Source organism: Manis javanica, chromosome 4 (genome assembly GCF_040802235.1).
Source record: "Manis javanica isolate MJ-LG chromosome 4, MJ_LKY, whole genome shotgun sequence".
In the NCBI taxonomy this organism is placed as follows: Eukaryota; Metazoa; Chordata; class Mammalia; order Pholidota; family Manidae; genus Manis; species Manis javanica.
The window spans coordinates 168,253,722-168,277,308 of NC_133159.1; the positions used below are offsets into that span (position 1 = coordinate 168,253,722).

A 23,587-nucleotide genomic window follows, 5' to 3' on the forward strand; every position below is an offset into this window, starting at 1 on the left:
ATTCACAGCAAAATTGAGTGGAAAGTACAGTTCCCACATGGCACCTGCACCCCTCCCCCAGCCTCGCCAGCTGTCAGTGTTCCGAACCAGAGTGGTATGTGTGTTATAATCATTGACCTACATCAAGACATCACTCTTATCCTACTGTGAAGTATGGACTTTGGTTGATAATTATATTTTAGATTTTTAAAAACCAGTTCATTAAAATATTATAGGACTTTGATTAAATACAACTTGTTAAAAAATAGGAAAAGACAGATAACCGTCCAAGGACCTTGGTGGTAAAAGTTGTAGAAACTGAGACTATATAGCCCTTTATGCCTAATACAAAGGAAACCTCCATGTTGGTAATAAATAAGGATTCCGAGTCAAAACCCACTCGTGTGTTTGCATGCTGGCAGTACCCTTGGGGAGGCAAGTTCTCTTCAGGTTTTCCTTTACTACTTAGATATGTGTCTGACCATTTGCTTAGTGACCTGTCAGAATGAAGACACCAGAAAAGCATGTACCAATCTGACACACTGTAGTGTCAGCCAGCGTCGGGTCTCCACACCTGCACCTGCCTGTGGTAGTACTTTGCCATTACAGTTTGCACTTTTCAGGAAGTGCGTGTGAGGCCGTGGTGTGTAAAGACAGGCCCTGAATTAGACTGTGCCTGTGCAAACCAGCCAAGGCAAAGAGAGATTTTTGTGTTGGTCTCTGTGTTTTGGGGGCAGAGATATTCAGAGGTCATGCCCTGGTTCCCCTCTGGAACAGCTCAGCTGCCTCCATCGGGGGAGTCAGTGGCCACAAAGAGTTGCTGCTGCCAGTACCTCTCCTTCTCTGGTCTTCTCTGGGTCCACCTTGTGGTTTCCTGGAAACCTCTAAGCGCTTCTCTGTAGGAGACATATGCACTGGGCCCTGGCAGCTGCTACAGAGCTTTAGGGTTCCCTCTTGGGGTGCCAGAATTACCTGCTTCAGGCTTCTTCACGAAACTTTCCTTTCAGGCATTTATTCGACGATGCTTGGCCTACCGAAAGGAGGACCGCATCGATGTCCAGCAGCTGGCCTGTGACCCCTACTTGCTGCCTCACATCCGAAAGTCTGTCTCCACAAGTAGCCCTGCTGGAGCTGCTATTGCATCAACCTCGGGGGCATCCAATAACAGTTCTTCGAATTGAGACCCACTCTAGGCCACAAACTGTTCAGCACACACAAAGTGGACAAATGGCATTCAGCAGCGGGTCTGGAACATAGCGAATCCGAATGGATCTCATGAAACCTGTACCAGGTGCTTTTATTTTCTTGCTTTTTTCCCATCCATAGAGCATGACAGCATCGATTCTCATTGAGGAGAGACCTTGGGCAGCTCTGGCCAGGCCTCATAGGAGAAGGCCCCGCCCGAGGTTCCAGCGTCAACGGCCACTGCGGTGGCTGCTCTGAGTGAGGAAAAAATTAAAAAGAAAAACTGGTTCCATGTACTGTGAACTTGAAAATATGCAGACTCAGGGGGGGGTCCCTGATGCAGTGCTTCAGATGAAGAATGTGGACTTGAAAATACAGACTGGGCTAGTCCAGTGTCTATATTTAAACTTGTTCTTTTCTTTTAATAAAGTTTAGGTAACATCTCCTGAAAAGCTTGTAGCACAAAGGCTCAGCTGGGGATGGTGTTTGACTTCGGAGGAAAAAAGTTGCTATTGCCCGTTAAAGGCACTAGAGTTAGTGTTTTATCCCTAAATAATTTCAATTTTTAAAAACATGCAGCTTCCCTCTCCCCTTTTTTATTTTTAAAAGAATACATTTGTTCATAAAGTGAAACCCGTATTAGCAAGTACGTGGCTTGTTCATTCCAATCAGATGCAGCTTTCTCCTCCGTCTGGTCTCCTGTTTGCAATTGCTGCCCTCCTCTCCGGAGGGAGGGTTGGGTGGGGGTACCAAGAGGTGTGGGGTTTGCTATTGGACAAAAAATGAGGTTAGAAGACTGCAACTTGGAGTCTCTCTAGGTTTCCAACTATCTCTTCATTATTTGAACACTTGACAGTTGTCCCTTTTAATTTATTTGAAGTGCTATTTTTTTAAATAAAGGTTCATCTGTCCATGCAGTCCTCTTGGATTCTCTGAATGTAGTAACTTTTAAAACTTCCAGAGGCGGGCAGAAAATGGGCTGGGGAGCCATGTGCTCCAGGGATCGGGAGGTCCTACCCACGGTCTCTGTGTATATTTCTTGTTAACCATGATATTAAAACTTGATCAGCACATAAGCTTTCCTCTGTTAGATCTTTTGGCAGGGAACAACCTCCAGTCCTCTAAATTTTGTGGGTGTGTACTGGTGTGCGTTTGTGTGTGCATGTGCACGCACACACATTAACTCACTTTAATAGATTCATCAACTGAAGTTAAAAAATAATCTCAAATAGGCATTTTGAGAATAGATAATCAGGTATCAGCAGTCTCCTGGAACTTTTTTTTTTAATTTAGCTGTTTCTGAGATGTATGAGCAACTGAAGATGGAGCTGAAATGGGAGATGCGTGGCCCCACCGTGCCCTTGAAACAGCAGAGCACTCGACAGCAGAGAGGGAAGGAGGCCAGAGCTTGAACATGTGGTAGCCAGCTTGGAATGTTACTAACATATGTGGCAAGAGGACTCAGCCAGAAATATTTAAAGATGCAGCCTTCAGGCATGCAAGTTCTCTGGGCAGGGGAGAGGGAAGTCAGGAAGGGCAGAGAGCTCTCAACTCATGAGTCTAGTAGTTCTTTTTCATGTGAAAAATGCCACTGGTGACACATTTTCTAAGGCCCTTGTCTGTTTTGTGGGCCTAGCCCGATCTCCCCAGTATCAGAGATTCTTAAGGGAAGATGGAATGTTCCAAACTGGAGAGAGGTTTGTGGATAGGTGTAGCCTTGTGGAACTCTGAGTGGATGGAAGTCAGCGCCGGAGCCCTTGGTGCCCCCTGCTTTCCAAAGCTCTTGTATTGCAATATATTTATACCTGTGCTCACAAGCATGTACACATTATGATATATGTGCACACGTGTGTGTGTGTATAGATTTTTCTTTTCAACCATTACTTTCAAGCTCCTAAGCAAAGAGTACTCATGGGGTCTCAAAAATTGGGCACAATGCTGAAAGGATGGTGTCTGCATTTGTGAAGAGATGGGCGGATTGTGTTTAAATTTACTCAAAATACAAAGTTCTCTTTTTTTTTCCTCCTCTTCATTCAATGATCTTGCGGGTTTTTTTAAACTTCTTTTTAAGGTTGAAAGAGTGCTGTATCCTTAAGCCTTTCTCCTAACTTCCTGCCTCCTTTTCCTCATGGGCTTATAGGTGAAGCTGTGGGATTTTGTTGATCTACCTTTTCTACCCTTGTCCTAAAGAAGGTACGCCCTCTCCTTGCTTTCACTGGGTCCAGGGCCTCAGTGGAGCCGACTGGGCTTGGCTGCGTCAGGGCAAGGCTCTTTCCCCTGCATGGACTGGTTCCAGAGAACTAGTGCAGAACGCTGACCTTTTTGAGACTTTAAGGTAGCCAGTGAAATCACTAAATGGGGTTCTTCAGTGACATAGTTTGTTAATATGGGTTTCACTTTTTCCAAGGAAAATCCCTTATTGCCACAATGCTGATTCTAAACAATGACAAAAAAAAAGGTGTGTATAAATTTGTAATTAAACCGAGCCAGACTGTTTTGGCCTTTACCAAGTTGGAGGGTGGGGAGGATATTAAAATAAGTTTTAATGAGTGAATTTCCCAGCCTCTTGATTTTACTCTAGTTCTCCAACTTCATACAGGGCCCTTACCACGTAGGGTGTATACAGGCAAATACTGGCTGCTGGCTGAACTGAGTCCCAGTGGACATCACCGGCATGATGGGACTGTGTTGATTCATGCAACACCTTTTGACCCTCCAGTGTGCCAACAACCATGCTTTTTGGTGAGAATACAGCAGGGAGCAGGATAGGGAAGGCCCAGTTGTCAGTTCACAATCTGGGGCAAAGGCACAGGGTCCCAGGAGATGGAATACTGGGGTCTGATGGGAAGGAATTGGGCTCCAAATTATCCATCGTGAGATGGGCAGCTGTAATTGGAGACTGGCCATTGAGGCTGTATGCACCCCACTTCTGTGGCTGACCAGGACATGTCTGCTGTTTTAGAGGGTTTGCTGCCCTGACTAGTCCTGGAAGGATGAGGTTTTCTTCTAGCTGAGAAGACTAGCAGTCAAGGAGCTCTGATGTTTCTTAATTTAGAAAACAACTCTCTTTAAACAGAGTCATCGCCTAGAATGCTAGAGTAGAAGCAAGGTCAGGTCCAGCTCCTTACTTCTAAGAAGGCAGACTTACAACTAGCATGATCCATCGTGGCAGTTTTTTTTGCTTCCCCCTTTACTCATTGTTCTACTTGCCCAAGCTCTCTAATTAAAATCTACCTGGGGTAAGTGGGGAAGAGACATGGTGCCCAAACCAGTTTTGGGTTATGGAGAGTCTGTGCTTCCGAAAGCTGTCCTGTTGTAGTTTCTTAACGCAGAATCACCTAGCAGTTAGAGCCTGGGCTTTATAATTAGGTCTGGTTCAGAACCTACCTCTGCAAGCCTCAGGGATATCTCCTTGCATGGTTGTAGTAAGAAGTAGGAATAAGGTATGTAAAGTGCCTGACACATAAGAGAATAAAAAAATGTGGTTTAAACAAGATTACAAGATCCAGTGAGGGGATTGCTGGTCCTGGAACCTCCCAGGTTTGCTGGTTGAGATTCAGACCCGTCCTTCTGGCCAGCTGGCCAGGAGGTCTGCCTGCTTTGGGGCAGTGATGCAGACCTTTTCGGGAGCCTCCCCTCTGGCTTGAGAGTCAGAATGAGCCACTGTCCCACGAGGTCTGCACTCTCCTCTTACCTGGATTCACGACTGCTTCTGGCTGCATCTGGGAGGAACATTTTACAGGCCAGTGTGGTCCCCAGAGCAGCAGCATCAGTGCCATCTGGGAACCTGTTCTCAGCACCTCCCCTCTCCCCCGACAGTGCTGTCTCTCCCCCACATGACTAAGCACTGAAGGGCACAAGTCAGCTTCAGCAGTAGTAGTGGACCAGTTGGAGAGGGTGGCTAATTCACCCAACTGGAAGACAGAGATGACTGTTTAATGTTCTGATAAGGGATAAAAAAAAATCTGTCTTAAACTCTGGGCTGTCCAAGGAGCAATAATGTCATACATATGCTCCTTTTTTCAGGAGCCCCAGGGGAACCCCACAACATGTCCCTTAATGGTCTTCTCTTAAAATACCTAACGACTCACCAGAGCCTTTGCATGTAAATTAATTTATTACATTTTCCTTCTACCTGAGGGTTGCAGAGAGGGGGTGATCTGGGTTGGCTTATGAGTCCAGCCTGCCAGTCCAGATTAGGGGGAGGAGGAGGGTTAAGGAGGGAGTGGTTAGGGACTGGCTGCGGAGCTCTGCGGGCGGGTCAGGGGAACCTGCCAGAGGCTGGGAAAACAGTCAGGCTGGGGAGCGGTCCTGGACCTGCTGGGGGCAGGGAATACAAGAGCCCTATTGTGCTTGGGTTGCTCAGCAGGGGCCCGAGACAGGCTGGAGTCAGCAAAGGGGTGTGTGTGTGTGTGCATGTGTTTGGCGCTGGGCTGGAGACCCGTGGTGTGAAGGGGTCAGAGGGCAGCTGGCTGTCGACTTGGTCCCACCCCCTGAGCTGCAGGTCAGAACTGTGGGAACAGCCTCACCTCCAGGCGCCTGCAACTGTGGTGGCCTCCTGTGTTGTCCGAGCCTTTTCACCCTGAGGGCGGCCTGAGGAGGGACTGTCGGGGCATGTCAGTGAAGGGAGGGGCTCCCGCATTACTGGACTGCTGGCTTGCGGGAAAGTTTATCAGCTATGTTGCCTTACACCCTAGGTGTGGGTGAGCTACACACATATCCCTCATTTTACAGGTGAGGAAACAGGCCCAGAGAGGTTTGGTGACTGGTAGTAGGTGGGAACGATTGAATGGGGAGGGACTGTCTGTAGGCTTGAAAATTTTGCAAGCTGGATTCTCAGTGGGCTGTCCTTGGTCAGAGACTTGATACTGGTGAAGGCTGCCCTCAGTGCCATCTGGGGCATGTCCTGCCCTAACCTAGGGCTCCCTGCCCCACTGTTCCCTCATGGCTATCCCTGAGAACCTGCTGGAAGATCCAGCCGTCCTTGGCAGCAGGCCTGCCTCTGGAGACCCGTGCTGGAACTGAACTTCGGTGGGAAAGTAGGGCAAGGCCTCACAGAACATTTGTTTTTCAGGTTTCCTGAGCTGTCTGACCTTGTCATCTTGCCTTATAGAGGAAGAAGCAAAAATCCTGGCCAACTGTGTCTTCTGGCTCCTCAGTATCTTTACAGACAGGTGGGAATGGTCCCCTCTGCCTTGGCATCTTCCGTTGCTGTAAGGCTCGAAAAGAGTGGGAAATGAGAAGATGTTTTCAGCAGCTGAGAAAGTAAAAAGCAGAGGGTGTAGCTAGATGCCTTCTCCATGTTGTGGGAGGCCCTGGAGAGCTGTCTGTAGCACACAGAAGGCCCAGTGTGGGAAGGCCCCGTTCCAGAAGGAAGCCAGCCCCAGAGTCAGACCAGGGCCCTTGAGCCCAGCTCCCATGCCCTGAGAGAAGGGCAGGCTGCTGGGAGGCATGAAAAGGAAAGTCTTTACCTGCAAATAAATTTCAGGATCCATTGCTTCTTTGCATCTACAGTCTCCTTCAGAACCCACAACCTTTATACACTAACCCTGCTCCTCAGCCCACATCAACTAGACAAAATAGTGCTAGGGTTTGGAATCATAGAACAAGACAGCAGGAGAGCCCCTGCAGAGGACTCCGTTGAGGTCACAACACTGCACTCAGCTACGTGACCTTGGACCAGGTGCCTCCTCTCTGAGCTACAGCTGTCAGTTCTATGAACTTGATGCATCCACTCAAAACACATCTATTGTGAGTCTTCTGTTTATAATATCCTGTGCTGGGCTCTGTGGGAGGTATTAAAGGTGCATCAGTCTTAGCTTCTGCTTTAAGGAAGCTTATTCAGAAGCTAAATGTAAGTTGAGAGCTGGTGAATTTCTTAGGTGTGAGATGAGGTCCCTGGGGATTTGGGAGATGGTGTTGAGCTGGGCTTGGAAAGATAGGCAGAATTCAGTAGTAAGAAGGGGCAGATGTTTGCAGGAAAACGTCCTTTATACTTTCTGTGCTCTTACATACAGAATGTCACTCCACCCCTCCGTACTCTCTCACACCTCCAAGGCCTTTGCAAATGCTGTTCACTGGCCTTGGCCATCTATCTTTGAAAATTCAGGTTAAATATCACCTGCAGCCTGACCTCCTCTGGGCTCTCATGGCACCATGCACACCTCTCCCTTCCCTGCCTTGTCCTGTGTGTGTGTGTTCACTCTGGCATCACAAGAGCCAGCCCCTCAGTGAGCCCAGGGCCCAGTTGAAGGACTGACAGGTAGTTTGGCCTGTTGAAGCACGGTGCTCAGAGGGGGAGGCAGGGTTGGCAGGTGTGAGATGTGAGGATGAGAAAGAATTGGGGGCAGGTCAGGGAGGGAGCAGACCGGAGCTTGGCAGGGTCAGGCTTGGAGACTGCATAGCTGTTTCAGGTCCCCAAAAGCAGTATTTTTCATATTTATTTGATGGCAACCCACGGTAAGAAATATTTAACATCTCAACCAAATATGTATTTTACAGAATTTAACTTGCATGAGTGTACTCGGAATTTAACTGTTTTACTTCATTTTTAAAATGCTGGTCACCACCCACTGGTGCCCCCGGTCCACATCGTGCTGCTTAGCTGTGGTCTGTGGAAGGTCAGGCCAGTCTCTTGGAGCTCGACTGGGATGGGGGCCAGCTGGATGCAGCCACCTGGGTCCTGTTGAGGTCAGGGGCTCCAGGGGTCTAGGGCAGAAAGGATGGAGCAGGGGAGGTTCTGCGTCAGTAGAGCCCCTTCCTGCCTGTTCTGCCTCCAGGCCAGGATCAGTGAAACGCATGCGAGGCTGTTGGCCCAGCCTTGCTTTGGAGGGTCAAATACTGAGAAAACCTTACCCTGCTTTGGGGGAGGGAGACAGGGACCAGGGAGCTGGCTCAGAGGACTTCTTGAAGAGAGAAGAAGCTGGTAGCCCAGCCAGAGCTGTGGACCAGAGTAGGCCTCGACTACTGGCTCAGCCGAGTCCTCAGTGCAAGGACAGGGGCAGAGGAATGCAGCTCCAGGTTGTCAGAGCAGACAGGTGACAACATCCCCCTGTACTAGCTGGGCCGGGCAGTGGAGGGTTCTGTGAACTACCCCCCTCAACTGCAGCTGGTTCTTCAGCTCAGCTCTGCCGTTCCCTCTTCCTTGCAGTACCTCTGGCCTCCTCTACTCTCTGAACCCCCACTGAACGGCCAACTTGCTCCTGACATGCTAAAGCCTCCAGAGTGGAGACAGGAGGCAGCGAGGATCCTAGAGACATTTTATTTTTTAGCCCTTCTGCAGCCCAGTCCTGAGCCCTCCTGCTCTGAGCTTCCCCTGGGGCCCTGCTGGCAGCTGCTGGCATGATTCTGTGATGGCTCCACCTGGGAGTCCGCATCCACGCTCTTAGACTCATGGGAAAGAAACCTGTGCTTCCTGCTGCCTGGGAGGAAGGGGTTGGGAGGTAATAATCTCCTTTCCTGAGAAAAAGAAGGCTGGAATTTGGAGTCCCTTTACTGGAACAGTTTTCTAATACCGCCGTTGGACCGAAAGCAAGTGGATATAAACTCAGTGACTCTATGAAGAGCAGGGGCTGGGGGCTCCTAGGTGTTCTTCAACAAAAGGGAGAAGGGGAAGATCCTAGGAAGAGTAGGCAGAGTCTTAGGTTATGTTTGTGACCGTACTGGGGTAGACCAGTCAGAAGAAGACAGACCAGCGGTAAAATTCCACCATAATGTGGATGTGGGAAAAACTGTTCCTTTAGGTTAACTGACTGTCCCAAGGTCATATAGCCTAGAAGAGCCAAATCTTGAAACCTGTGTCTGTCTGAATCCCAAACCAGCCTTCTTCCTTCCCTCTCTAGCCCCGTCCCTCCTGAGATCCTCGATGCTATGGACGAGGGGGCAGCCACATGGCCTCAAAAGATGGATTGCCAGAGTGCAGACCCAAGATGAGGAGATGCAGGAGGCCAGACAGAGGGAAGAAAGGGTGGGACCCCTGCTTGGCCAGACTTCGCCCTGGCTTGGGAAGGTGAAGGGTGCAGAAGATCTTAGATGCCATGCCCCTTGGGGTTCATACCCCTTTTCTAGTTGCCTTCAGGTAGGGACCACCCATGTCTATCTTTTTATCTTCTTCTTCCACTTGGCCATTCTTCCTGTCTTACGTTCTTTCCTAAGCTTTTGTGTAGCCCATGGACACCCCCTGGCCTGCCTGGGGGTGTCCATGAGCTCTGCTCCCCTGGGCAGCTTCCTGCTAGAGAGACTGCTGAGAACCAGGGAAGAGGAGACTTAAGAGGAGCCCTAACTAAGCACAGTGAGTAATGATACCAAAACTTGTACATCAAAGGGCACCTGAGACTCAGAAGGGCAGTGACTTGCTCAGGGTCATGTTGCTAATGAAAGGCAGAGCTGGAATTCCAGCTCATTTCCGACCCCCAGGCCTGGACTTATCCCACTGCCCCATGTTGGGCTGTTTATTAGCAAGCCAGAGTGAGCATGGAGATGCTTCTGCCTGGATTTGTTTTTTTGTTGTTGTTAAAAAAAACTATCATTTTTGTATACAGTTAAATATGAGATTGTCAGACAAGGAGGGGAGGTTGTATTTCTCTCACGCAAAGGAAAACACCCAGTATTGGAATCCTGATAAAACTAACTTGTGTAGCTCTCATGGAGCAGGGCGTGTGGGGGGTGTGGAGAAGGTAGGCAGGGCCAAGGGTAAGGAGTAAGGGTGACACCCTGATGTCCAAATGGCAAAGGAAGAAGATAGGAAGCAGGGAGGGGACTAATATTCCCTAACATCTTTACCTAGGGGCTGTGCCATCCCTTTGTGCCTAACATTTAGTTCTCAGGACACGGTAGGAATTGTTGCCCCATCTACAAATAGAAATTGTGAACTCAGAGAACTTGAGTAATTTACTGAACATCATGCACTTACTAAGTGGGAGAGCCAGGATTTGAACTCCGAAGTCTGTACTCCTTCCACTAAACTGGTCTTTATAAAATCAGCAGACCTGCAGGGCCTGTTGCTGGCCAGCAGTCAGTGTCTGAGGGAGAGCCTTTTCTCAGTATCTATTCCTCCATAGCAAATAGTATTCCAGCAAAAATCCCTGGATCAGCTTATAGACTTCACTAAGTCCCCAGCACTTAGCCTGATGTCTGGCATGGAGTAACAAATGGCTGCAGCTGAGCTTTAATAGGAATGATGAAGAGGCCGTAGACACAGAGGACACTGGCCCTTTTTTGGAAGTAGATGAGGGTCTGGGTCCTGGTGAGGGGTTTTTCTGAAAGCCCCAGCCCTCTCACAATGCGCAACACACCTGCAGACTGTGACCATGTTTGTTAGAACTGATGCTGCACAGGATCTTGAAGCAGGGGGACTGGGCTGGATTCTCCAGAGGGAGCATTGCCCACACATGGCCGCCCAGCTTTCTGCCCCACTAGCTCAAGATCTAGGTCAGATGGTGGCTGCAGAAGTGGGCCGAGATGGACAATCAGTAGAATATAATGTGTGACCCTGGCAGTCTGGAACAGGAAGTTCCACCCTGGCAGAGACATGAACAAACGTCTGTCCCCGCTAAAGCAATGCATGTTCCTGTTCCTCAACTCTTGAGTGGCTGCCATTACCTGTCTGGAATATGGCAAAAAGTGTGTCTTCCCCACTGAACAAAATTCTTCTAGGGCTGCAACTCGTTTTCCTAGCAGCTAGCACAGGGCTAGCAATCAGTGGACAAATGAAGAAATGAGAGAGCATCTCCTGTGTGCCTGGCACTGGACTGTGCTGGAGATGGCAGACTTTCTGGACCCATGTCATTCACTTGTGATGTCAGGTAGTTGTTTTCTGCTCTGGTGGTGGGAGGAATGCCAAACCCGACTCAGACTGGTAGATTGGAATGGAGATCCAACCCTGTTTGAGAACCTGGAGGCCTCTTGGGAGCCCTGCTTGAGTTCCTTTCCAGAGTTTCCTCTGGCCGATTGGTGAGGCTGTGGCCAGCATAACCAGAGATAAAGTGAGCAGAGGGAAGCCTATAAGATGACTTTGAGAAGAAGCATCCTGTGTTTTGGCAACTCGAGACAGGGAAAAAGAAAGCAGCTTGGCTGAACCTGGCAAATCCTCAAACCCCTTGTAGATAACAGGACTATGAGAAGAGGGAGGCCAAGAAGATGATCTCTGAAGCAGTCCCGGCATGGCCAGTCTCCTGCAGAGCACTGGGACCCCAGGATATGCCACACCAAGAAGATGTGCCCCAAAGGACAGATGCAGCAGTCACCAGGAGGAGCTTGGCCCTGTCAGACCTGCCAAGCTAGCTATGGAGTGCCAGGGGCTTCACTGGCCTGGCTGCTAACCATATTTTTAGGGCCAAAGTGTGGATGGTGGGAATCTTTCCAGGGGACTGTAGGGGATTTAAGTGGGTGCTCATGTTGGGGCCCTGCAGGCACCGTACTAATAATTGCCAAGAATGTTAGCCCAGCCGAGATGGAAAGAGCTAAGTTAGCATCTTTGGCCCCACACCTCATTGCAGAGATTCAGAAAGATTAACCTGAGGGAAGGGTAGTAGAAAAGGAGAAAAAGATTCTGAATTTGGTATTTCCAAAAATAGCACCAGGGTGGACAGCACAGGAAACAAAAGTTAGCAGTTTCATAGTGTTTTTGATTACTCCTGGTCAGTCTTCTCTGCATTTAGCTTCAGTAAAGGTCTCAGTCTGGCTCTGAGCACAGAGAGCCCAAGCGACTTTTCCGAGGTCGCCCAGGAAATCAGAGGTAGAGGTAGGGCTGGACTCCCAACATCCTGACTCCCAGCGCAGTGCTCTGAGCCGCAGTGACCTATTGCATAATACGGAATAACTCTGGATTGTCTTGCCTTTTATGAAATTTCCATTTGGGCCTTTGCAACCAGCCAGCAGTCGGGTTGCTGGTGAGAGTGATGATGTGTGGCTTCTGGGACAGATTTTCCCTAGGTTTCTGGATACGCGCCCCAGCTAGCAAAGGCGCTACACCCCTGTGAGCCAGTAACTGTGACAACGGGTCACGCAAATGCTAAAAGACGAGGTGCAACTGTTGGCGCTCCGCACACAGCACCTGGGCCCTGCCTCCCCTCCCCCAGTCGTCTTCGCCCCTTGGTGAGCCCCGGGCTCCGCCCCTTCCCCACCAGACCCGGGAGGGGTCGGGTCCCTAAGCGAGGAGGTAGCGGATGCTCGGCGGCTGGAGCGACGCCAAAAAGAGGCGGGCCAGGGCGGGCGCCCGCGGCCCGGGTCTGGCCGCCGAGGTCTACCGTGCGCCCCCGCCCCTGCCCAGCCGGGCCTCTCAGCCCACGTCCCGCCGCGCCGTGAAGTTTGCGGAAAGTTTTGCAGCGGCTTCCCCGCCCGCTTGGGTCGGGGAGTTGTGACGCACCGTCTGGGGCTGCAGCCCGGACCGAGGCGGGGAGAGAGGGAAACGGAGGGCGAGGGCCAGCGCGCACGCAGGGGTCTTCGGCGCCCTCCCCCTTCTCCCCGCCCTCGGCGCGCGCTCCGGCCCGGCCCGCGCCTCCCCTCCCCTCCCATCCCCTCCCCTCCCACGCGGCCCGCCTCCCTTCCCTCTGCTCCTCAAACCCTCCTCCCCTCCCGGGTGCCGCGCTCCTCCCTCCGCCCCTCCGCCCGGCCTGCCTCCTCCCCTCCTCTCCCCGGGAGGCATCACTTCGCCCGGACCCTGAGGAAGACGCGAGCCCCTCGCGGGCGGCCAGCACAGCCCAGCGCGGGGGCCGCCTCCACACGCCGCGCCCGCGCGCCCTCCGCCCCCGGCTGCCCGGGCTCCGCGCCGCGAGCATGGGGCCCCGCCGGCCGGCCCCCGCGCCCTGGCCGCGTCACCTGCTGCGCTGCGTCCTGCTCCTCGGGGTTCTGCCCCTCGGCCGCCCCGGCGCCCCCGGGGACGCCGCCGCCGCCCTGCCGGGTAAGGCGCTGCCAAGCTGGCCAACCTCGGGGGCCGGGCGGGGGGAGCGCCGGGGAGCGGGCCTCCCTCGACTTTTCCCTCCTTTTTTTATTTTTATTTTTTTGGCCAGGAGCTCGTGTGCGTATGTGCGTGTGTGTGACTGGGTTTTTAAAAATCGTCTCCGCTTTTCTGAAAGCGAGGAGGGGGAGAGGGGACGAGGAGAGCGCATGGGGTGGGGGAGGACCTGAGTGGAACCAGATGTGACGGGCGGCGGGGGAGGGGAGCTCGGGGGTCTCCAGCCTCCCCGCAGGGAGAGGGCGGGCTCGGAGGACCCCCGCGCCCCCCCCTCCCCGGACCACCCGGCGCCGGCCCTGCCCTCGGCCGGGGACCTGCGTGCGCGTCCCGGGAAACCAGAGGCTCCGTCCACGAGGCTCCCGGCCGGTCCTCTTCCTTTTGCCCCAGGACTGATGGGTTATTACTGTTTACGAATTATTCGTAAGGACTTGTTTGCCCTTCCTGGCATCTGAGGGTGTTTGTATGTTCTTTTCCACACTTGGTCTAAAAGGACGGCTTGTGGCATGCGGCATCCGCACCGCTTGAACGGAGTTCTGTGGGGCAGTTTTGTGCCACCAGGATGCACCGACAGGCTGGCCACCCTGTGTGTGCGTGTGTGCTGTTGTGTGGGTGGCTCTGAGCAAACTGGCACCCCTCCAGAGTGGACAGATCTTGGGCGGCAAAAGAGCTACTAAAGATGCGAAAACCCAACCAACGGAAAACAAAAACCGGAGCTGTGCCTTCTCTTTCTGCTGCTCTTTCAAAGGGTGACAGTGAAGCGTGGGGACAGACAGACCCCTCACCCAGAAGCTGAGAGCTCAGGGACAGATCTTTTTCCTGGGCGGTCTCTTTGGAGTCAAAGCTGGAATAGCCCTGGAGGGTATTCTAGCCAGAGCTGGGCCCAGCTTGGTCTTGCTTTGTATTTCATTTGGGGCTGGGGTGAGTGAAAGGGGTCAGTCCGTGCAGCGTTTGTAGTTTTATGCCAAGCGCAGACAGCCCCCTGGAGGACCTGGGGCCTCTGGTCGTGGCCAGTGCTCACTTGGTTGGCCCGCCTGCCGTGACGTAAGAGACCAAGACACGTATCTGCCCTGATTGTGCTGATGGGAGAGGTGCGGCTGGGGTGACCCATAGTCACATCAACCAGAACCCCCTGCTGGACTCCGGACCACCTGGAGTCCAGGCAGTGACTCCCTCCCCACAGCAGGTCCAGGCTGTCCCCTGCCTCCCTGCCCTCCTACCGGAGTCGTGCTCCTCTGCGGGGAACTCAGAAGTGCGGCAGGCAGCCGGGAGGAGTGCGGAAGGGTGGCCGTTCCAAGAGCCTCGGAGCCCATTTTAAAGCCAGGCGCTGGGAGAGTCTCGGCCAGAGTGCTGACTCGGCCTCCTCCACCCCACCCCCCCACCCGCGGAGCTTTGGACGGAGCGGGGGAAATGCCTGGTGAGAGGCCCAGGCAGGGAGGACGCCTTGAGTGCCCCTTCTGCCTCCTGGTCTCCTCCCGGCCGTCCTTGCCCCTAGCTACCACAGCCTCAGAGGGGCCCCTTCCCAGTAGCATTGCATTAATCACCCCAGAAGCCTAGGTATGGGCCTGGAGGAAGTTGGGGGTGGGGATGGCCGGGTCTCCACCCCAGGAGTTGAGCAAGAAGAGGGCGGAACTATTGTAGGTCTGGCCCCTGAACATCACTGTACCCTCTGCCCAGAATGCTCCCCCTCTGGACCAGATACCCTCCTTAGCCCCCTGGACCTGCTGAATTTGGTGGTCGCAGCTCCAAGATCTGGATGGCCCACGAAGTACTCCTGCAATATGGGGTTGGGGTTGGGTTTGGCGGGGCTGCTGGGGTGAAAGTTACACTGGGGAGGGGGTGCCTGTGGGTGGCTTCCTTGACCCCCAGAAAAGGAAAGTCCTGTGGGCTGAGGGGGGGGGAGTGCCACAGCTTCCCTGTGGGTGGTGGGGCAGCTGGGCAGCAGTGTCTTCTTGGTGTGGGATGGCAGAATCCATCTTTTCTTCCCCTCTGTGGAGGGACCCACAAAGCACATGTTAGAAGACCTCTTTGTAAATTGCAGTATCGATGCATTTTTCTAGCACTGTCTGATCAACGCTGAGCCAAGTACTTGGGGAAGAGGGACGATACAGAAGATGTTAGGATGCATCCTTAGAGAAAAGAAAATGTTGGAGAAACTAGGGTGGAAGGGCAAAGGGTCACTGATGCTCTTTGGAGGCAGGCTGGGTGGGACCAAACATTTTGGGGGCAGGGAGGGGAGCAGAGAGGGCGAGACCAGGAAGGTGGGCTGGGCTGTTGTGAGGATTATGGGCTGGGGTGGAGTGTCCCTGAGTGGGCTGGGAGAAATTCTTCTTTCACTCTCTGGGAGTGAAAGAAGAAGGTGGCCATGTGTCTGGGAAGCCAAATCAAGGGAACAGCTTGCCAGCTGCCAGTGGGGACCCATGGAGAACCCCTGAGGGTTTCTGAGCAGAGGAATGAGATACGGATTGGAAAGAGGGGAACTGGGAGCCTCAGGAATCAGGTGTCCAGGTGGAGGAGTGAGGAGCCCTTGGGAACCCTTCCTGTGGGTACAGGCTGCTGTCTACAAGACAAGGAGGGGAGGCGTTCCTTCCCAAAGGCATCAGGTACTTGCTGCCAGAATCAGCCAGACAGATCGCCTGCAGTTCCGGTCCAGCTCCTGGTGAGTCATGGAGTTTGGGGCCTTCTTACTATCCACCCTCCATCCGCCCGCGACAAAACTCAGTCTAACCGCTAGCCTTCTGTGAGCTGCCAGGGCTGGAGTGGTGCCCAGCTGAGCCAAGGTTGTGCTGAGATCCGGCCCTCCCGCTGTTAACCTGGGCAAGGTGAGGGTGCAGGCTGGGGAGGAGGAAGTGTAGGTCTGGCTCCCATTAGAGAAATCTTGCCGATGCCTGCATGGCACAGTGATTTGGGTCCATGAGATGATGTGAGAGGTGAAATTTTCAGAGAAGTATTCCTTTGGACTCGCCACTAATGTAAGCATTGATGGGCCCACTGCGCCCTGCTGAGGGATGGAGCGATAGTAGGCATGGCTACCGTTACTCGTGTGCTGGGCTCTGTGCCAGGTGCTTTACAGGCAGTAGCTCTTCTATCTCACAACCCTGGAGGGTGTTATCACCCATTTTACACCCTGGCAGTTAGCAGTTTAGAGCTGTTATTTGCTCAGGACCACACCACTTGACCACTAGGAAGTTGTAAAAGCAGGTTCGAACCCAGGTGTGGCTACTGAGCCCAAACATTTCAGCACCAGGCCGTGCTGCGTCTCCGTAAAAGTAAGTGCCGAGAGTGAGTGCGTCTGGAAAGGCTGGAAGGTTCTGCTTCACGCGTGTTTCTCCCCAGAGCTCCCAAGACTAGAACATCTTCTTGACGTGTCCTTTGGAGAGGAAGCCCAGGGAGCAGGCAGAGTGGGCAGCCCCCTGCCATACTCCAGCTGTCTGGGTGGTGCTCAGCTTTCCTCCCTGGGCCCCAGAGGCAAGGACAGAGCCCCCCTCAGTATCCTCAGGATATCCAAGGTGCCTGCTCTGAGAAGGCATCCATCAGCGAGTGACAGAGGGGCCTGGTGGTGGAGGAGCCAGGCCCCACCCGGCACCAGAGCTGCCCCGAGGTTAGGGAGTCACATGTTGGTTCAGTCCGTGGTCAAATGAGCCCATGCTGTGCTGAGAGAGGATGACTGTGGCCGGTCCTTGTGAGCCCACCTCCCCCTGCACCTCAGTGGGGGTCCCTGGACCTGGAGGGCTTGGGCATTGCTGACAGGAAGTGTCCCTTCCTATTTAGGCCTTCATAGGACGGGGAGGGGCCCGTTTCCCATGACTGGATCCCATAAATCTGGGTGGGGTGGGCCATCGCGTGGTGACGCAGCTCTTGGAGCTCACCCTGGGCACTGCAGATCCCACTGACTCCTCAGCTAGGAGTTGTGTCAGTAAACAGGCAGCCTGTTTGGGGTCCGCACTTGGCATCTGCAGCCCTAGGGACCTGCTGGCATGGGTCAGCACTGGCCCCTTAGAGGGCAGATTGGGTGAGCCCCCAAATTTCACACATGGCCCTGTGTAGAACTCCTTTCCTTTCCTGCTCCCCCTGCTCCTATTCGGACCTCTCTGTGCCCTCTCCTGAGTCCCTGGGTGGAGCAGACCCCTCCCGCCCGGCTGGGCGGGGCCGGTGCCTGCTGCAGCCTGGCCCCTCTTGCCCTGTGTTCTGCCTCCCAGCTCTGGCTGTGTTCTGGACGGTGGCTATGAAACTTCAGCTTCTTCCCAGCCCCCCTTCTGCCCCCCCTGCTGCCCTGTTCCCCTCCTGAGCTCTCTCCAGGTGTCTCTGCCTCTGGGGCTCACCTGGGCTTAAGGAAGAGAAGCACCTGGATGTTGCACACAGGGATAAACCCCAGAATGGAAGGCCCCCCCGCCTTTTTTTTTCCTCTTTTCTCCGGTATCGCCTCTGGGAGGACACGGTGAGAAGGTCCTGTGTTGGGCTTGGAGCCCCTGAAGTGAAAAGCAAGAAGCCAGTTTCCAAGCCTTTCCTGACATCCTCAGAGAGTATTTGGAAGGGGAGGCCGATGTGGTGCTCCCCTGAGTAGACTGAGGCAGGCGTGTGGCACAGCTGGGAGCAGTCAGTCCTCTGGAAATACAAATCGGGACAGTGTCAGTGGGACCGTAAGTGCTGCCCACCAGCTCTGTGACCTCAGGCAGGCTCAAGCTTCTTCTTTGGTAAACTGGAAAAAATAATACCTCCTAGTAGGAGTATTTTAAGAATTACACAACAATGAGATAATATATGTATGAGATATGAGATAATGCCTAGTACAATGGTGGACAGAGTCGTTTCTTAGCCGATAATACTAAATTACTGCTATTTTTGTTATTGAGAAGAGAAAATATGAATATCAAGGGACTTATTTATGAAAAAACATAGGCCTCAAAATACAAAGTCCTGACTACAGCCGCTTAAAAAACAAACAAACATCAAAGCAGACCTAAAGCCATTGGTGACATTTTGCTAACTACTGTAAGTGCCTAAAAGTCACCATACTTTTCCTGAAAAGTAAATTTCAATCCTCATTTGGCCTCACTCCTCAAACCCCTCAACTTTCCTCCCCTTCTGTTCACTTCTCTTCATGGAACTTATCTAGCTCACCTTCACTCAGGAACTGAGGAGTTTCCTGTGACCCTGGGCGTCAGAGCAAAACCCAGACCGTCCCTGGCAGACCGCAGTTGGCCATACTGCGTCCACCTCCCGGCCGCCTGGCTTTGTCAGCCAGCTGGCGGAGAAACTGCCCCTCAGTGGTCACGGTGATGAGGCTCCCTAATTGCTAAATTCAGTGGTCTTCCTCAGGCCTCACCTTGCAGCATGGATGTCACCACTAGCCCCAGTTTTAGTGCATACCCAGTGGAAAACAAGTAAAATGTAAAAAATGTGAAGTCTTCCCTCCCCTCAGCCCACGCCCTCATGGTAACCACTATCAGTAGTTCGTGGGATAATCCTCCATTTTTTATACACATGCACACATGCAGAAATACTTGTTTTATATAAATAGGACCACATTTTAAGCTGTATAATACAATAAAATAATTTTTATTTTATAATTTTCTTGGAGATCATTCTATGACAGGCTGCAGAGCTTCCTCATTCTTAACGGTGCTCAGTGTCTCATTGTAAGGATATACTGCCTTTAAAAAAAGCAACTACTTCCCTATGAATGGACAGACAATTTTTTGAAAATTCTCTCTTCCCCTGGCCTTTCTGAGGTAGTCTCATCTGTGGTCTCTGCCTCCTATCTCCCCTCCATCATCTGTCCAGTGCCAGCTCTGCCGCCACATTTGTGATCCTAAAGGGCAGCTTTAACCATCAATAGAACAAAATCTATACTTTTCTGAAGTGAGAGTTGGAGATCTTCCATTTTCAGGTTTTACCTCTTCTATTCAATCCCTTGCCCAAGTCAAACTGAGTTTCTTGCTATCACACACAGGTGCTGAGTTCTGCTCTGCCAAGCCTCTGCTCATGCTTTTTTTCCAGCCAGGAGGGCCTGGCTGCACAGGTCTGTCTCTGAGTGCCAACTCATCCCAGAGGCCTGTGAGCTGCCCTCAGCTGGAAGAGCTGCCCCCTGCCTGGTGGAGCTCTGTCTTCCTTCCTAGACTCCGGGACAGGGCCATCTTATCCCTGCACAGTGCCTTGGATGCAGTAACATTTAGTAAATATTGAAACGAAAAAAATAACAGACTAGGGTCCACCATCCCTGGCTGGCTAACTGAGCTTTAATTGACATATAACACTGTGTTGCCTTAAGGTAGATAGCTAATGATTTGATAGATGTGTGTATTGCAAAGTGATTGCCAGAATAAGTTTAGTTAATATCCTTCACCTCACGTAGTTGCAAATATTATTTTTGTCTTGTGATGAGAATTTTTTTGTTTTTTGTAGTAGAAATAATGAAGAGAGTTATCTCCCACAGTTTTAGATGATATCACAATCATGAAAAACATGTGGCATTGAATTAAACAGACCAGTGGACTGGAATAAATGCCAAAAGTTAGCTTGAACTGTTCAAGAACTATTGTGAGACACCCCAGAGAAATTTTTACTTTGAAATGTTTTGGACAGCTGGATTATAAATTAAAAATTCAATTTCTGTTTATAGCCAATCACACTTGAGGAAGTTCAGATGGCAAGTTGTCACATAGAAAGTGCAAAGACCACTAAAAATCAAAGCTATGGACAATTTATGTAGCTCCAAGTGACAGCATGTATGACTGGGGCATTATGAATTGGTTCAAGTTTTTAGGATTCAGCCTTTCAGATAATATGTAAGAAACTAGATATATAAGACTTTATATCCTTTGACCTCATAATTCCATTTTTAGGAATTTTTAAGGCATTATTCCCAAAGAGAAAAATGTTCATAGAAGGGCTGTGTGTAGTAGCAAAACAAATTAGAAACCATCTAAATCCTGGACAAGAGTATGGCTCAGCAAACTGAGATATCTTAACAATGGACAATTTATGTGGCTCCGAGTGACAAATATATGCTATTGTCAGTACATGGAAATATTTCTAAGAAGGAAAGTTCTTATGGTCACAAGGCAATCTTATGAAATAATATGTATTAGTAACAGTTAAGTGAAGCTGAGTGCCTGATCACTGGCCTTCATTTTTTTCATTCAGTCAGTTAACTTTTTGTTTTTGTGTTTTTCTTGAGCAGTGACAATGTGCTAGGCAGGGTATTTGATGTTAAGGACACCATGGTGAACCAGCCAGACATGGTTCCTGCCTTCCAAAAGCTTTTATTTGGAGAGCAATCTCCCCAAAATGTAGAGCAACATAAATAGAGTCAAATGTTCACTGATTTCATTTTAGGTGCAATTTTAAAGTTCATTAGAAGAAAGGTGGAAGCAAAAGACATCTCTGAAATCTCAGATGTGGGGTGGGTGGAAAACTGTCTGACAGCAGAGAGCACAGCCGTGAGTGAGACCAGCCTAGTCAGGTAGGAATTCACCAGGAAACGCCTTGCAGGCAGTGTTGGTCTCCGAGAAAAGGACTTTCTGGTATAACCCCAGAGATGCTTAATCTCATTTCTGAAGCATCTCAGCATTGGTGGTTTAGAAGAGATTGGAAGCACTGTTTATAATAACCAAAACCGAGACAAAAAAGAAGAAATATGGGTAAATTACAGCATGTCGATCAGGCAGAGAAAGACAAATACCATATGATTTCACTTATTTGTGGAATATAAAAAAACAAAGCAAAAGAGAAGGAACAAAACAGCATTAGAGTCATAGACACTGAGAAGTGACTAGTGACTACCAAGGGGGAGGAGAATGAGTGGGGGAGGGGTGGGTGGGGACTGTTGAACCACTGTGATGTACATTTGATTTAAAAAAATAGATTGTAGACACACAATGAAATACAATGCAGCAGTGAATGAATGAACCTCAGCTACATCCATCGACATGGATGACCTTAAGAGACATAATGCTGAGTGGGGAAAAAAAACCCTATTGGTATTATACTCTTTCTCAGACCATTAGAAAAGTTGAAAAATAAACAAACAGTGAGCACCCATATACTCTTCACCTAAAAGCACCAACTTCTTGCCACATTTGCTTTAACTCACTGTGTGTGTGCGTGTATCTGGTAGTGCTTTGAAGCAGTTGTAGATGTGACATTTCACACCTAAATACTTCAGCATGTATCAACTAAAAACAAAGATACTCCTATACAGCAACAATACCTTTATCACATTCAAGAAATAGATAAAATAATTGCTGCTAGTATGCAATCTGTGTTTGGATTTCTCCAGTTGTCCCAATAATGCCCTTTACAGCTATTTTTAAGTCCAGGATCCAATTTGATGTTGTATTTCTTCAGTCTTCTAATCTAGAATAGTGGCTTGGCCTTTTTTTTTTAATATGGCATTGCATTTTTGATGGTTCCAGGCCAGTTGTTTTGAGAATGTCTGCAGTCTATATTTGCCTGATTGTTCCCTCATTAGATTCATGGTCAACATTTTTGGAAAGAAAACTACATGGGTGAAGTGTGTCCTTCCCATTGTTTCACATTAATGTCAGTTTGTTCCCCTATTGGTGATACTAACTTTGATCACCTTGTTTAGGTGGTGTTTACCAGATCTCCGCTAGGAAGGTGTCTTTTCCTCTTTGTATTTAGTAAATAATCTAAGGAACTTAAAACTACACTCTTAAAAGAGCAAAGTTGTTCATAGCAGTGCTATTCCTAATAGCCAAAACCTGAAAACTAGCCCTAAACTGAAAACAACCCAAATGCCCATCAACAATAGAATGGATAAATTGTGGTAGGTCCACACAATTGAATAGTATACAATGATCATGAACAGTCTACAACTACATACAACAAACAGTGTGGATGAAGCTCACAAACACTGAGCCAAATGCAAAAGAGTTGATACCATATGTTTCCATCTCTATAAAATATAAAAAAGAGGCAAAACTGATCTATGCTATTTGAAATCAGGAGAGTGGTCACTCTTAGTGGGAAAACTTGTGATAAGTGGAGTCCCAAATAAAATTTAAAAGAACAAACAGAAGAGATGTCTGTAAGTGTATGTGGCAAGAAGCGCATACAAGCCCATGAGAAAAATACAAGAACTTTCAGTAGTTTTAAGACATCAGGATCAGAATAGATAAGACAACAAAGGTGGTGAACAGCATTCACAAAGAAGGAATGGCAATGTCTAATAAGCCTGTGAAAAATGTTTAAAATTCCTGGTAATCAAAAAAATATATATACCATTTCACTGCTTACAGTAGTACCAACAAAGATTAATGTAACAATATATTCAACATAACATTATTTATTATTAAGATAATCTGTTTATAAATTGAAGGCTAATAGCTAGGGAACGAGTAAATGAAAGGTATTTCACATCGTGGAATAGCATACAGCAATTGGTTTTGTAAAATTTTGTAAAGACAGAAGAAAAATGTTGCTGAAATATCAGAAACTAAAAAAAGGTTCAAAAGCGGTTGTATGATGTGTGTGGTATATGTACAGTTGACCCTTGAATGACATCAGGGTTAAGGGTATTGTCCACCATACAGTCGAAAATCCGCATACAACATTTGACCCCCAAACACTTAACTACTAATAGCTTACTGTTCTTATAGCAGTAAATGATAAAAGACTAGTTATCCACATATTTTGTTTTCAAGACATACTTAACTTTTTAACTCTTTCAATATTTCTAGGCTGAGTGGTTCATCTGAGTTTTTCTAAATTGTCACAAATCTCCAAAAATTTCCAAATATCAAAAGAAATCTTCATTTTTTTCAATATATTGGGCCAAAGTGTAAGGGAACTGATGCAGTTCACACCCTCGGTGTCAGCTGATAAGTGTATATGTGTATATGTTAACATGACAGGAATTATACTTTGGGTAGGTGAGGTCGGTAGAGAAATCATACCAAATTAATGGAAGCTGTATGTCACAGTGTACTACACTATATTGTGTTATATATTATCTAACAGAGGTGATTATAATTTAAGACCTTTCTTAAACACGACTGTATTTTCAGCAAGGGCTGCAGGGGGCGCCTTCCTTCTTGTCCGATCATGTGATTCCGGCAGCACTCCCTGGACTCCCATCACATACCTGGGCCAAGCCTGCAGCACGTGGCTCCACAGATTCAGTCAGAGCCTCCTGGGCCAGCGGGCCCTTCCCAGGCAGCAGGTGGGAAGGTGGCCCTCCTGGACTGTGGTCGGCCCAGCTGAGCCAGCCTGGCTGCGGAGGAGACAGTGAAGCTTGGTTACAATGTGAGCGGCCCCAGAACTTGGGGTTTTACCTGGTCTGCTCCACACCAACCCCTCCCATTGGTTTTTTAAAGGTGTAGCTGGAGCTTGGCTTTTCTACTTGCAGTTAAGGAGTCCCCAGTGGGTGGGGAGCCTCAGAACAGGTTTTCTGAAGATGCTGTCAGGGTGCTCACAGCAAGAGCAGGGGTCTGAACAGCAGGATACAAA

General features: G+C 49.8%; 2 protein-coding genes across 5 annotated transcripts in view; both read left to right on the forward strand.

Moving 5' to 3' along the window:
* TLK2 (tousled like kinase 2) overlaps positions 1-1,565 on the forward strand; it is a 111,835-nt gene extending 110,270 nt beyond the window's left edge. For all 3 annotated transcript variants that reach the window (XM_036997184.2, XM_036997188.2, XM_036997186.2), the window contains one exon: positions 987-1,565. In XM_036997184.2, the coding sequence (XP_036853079.1) occupies positions 987-1,160 (174 nt within the window). In that variant the 3' untranslated portion in view covers positions 1,161-1,565. The remainder of the gene's footprint in view (positions 1-986) is intronic.
* Positions 1,566-12,757: 11,192 nt separating this feature from the next.
* The window catches only part of MRC2 (mannose receptor C-type 2), a 52,885-nt gene continuing 42,055 nt past the window's right edge, over positions 12,758-23,587 (forward strand). Inside the window, exon 1 of one of the 2 annotated variants that reach the window (XM_073235740.1) lies at positions 12,758-13,063. In XM_073235740.1, the coding sequence (XP_073091841.1) occupies positions 12,940-13,063 (124 nt within the window). In that variant the 5' untranslated portion in view covers positions 12,758-12,939. The remainder of the gene's footprint in view (positions 13,064-23,587) is intronic. The other variant, XM_036997427.2, reaches the window with a different exon arrangement.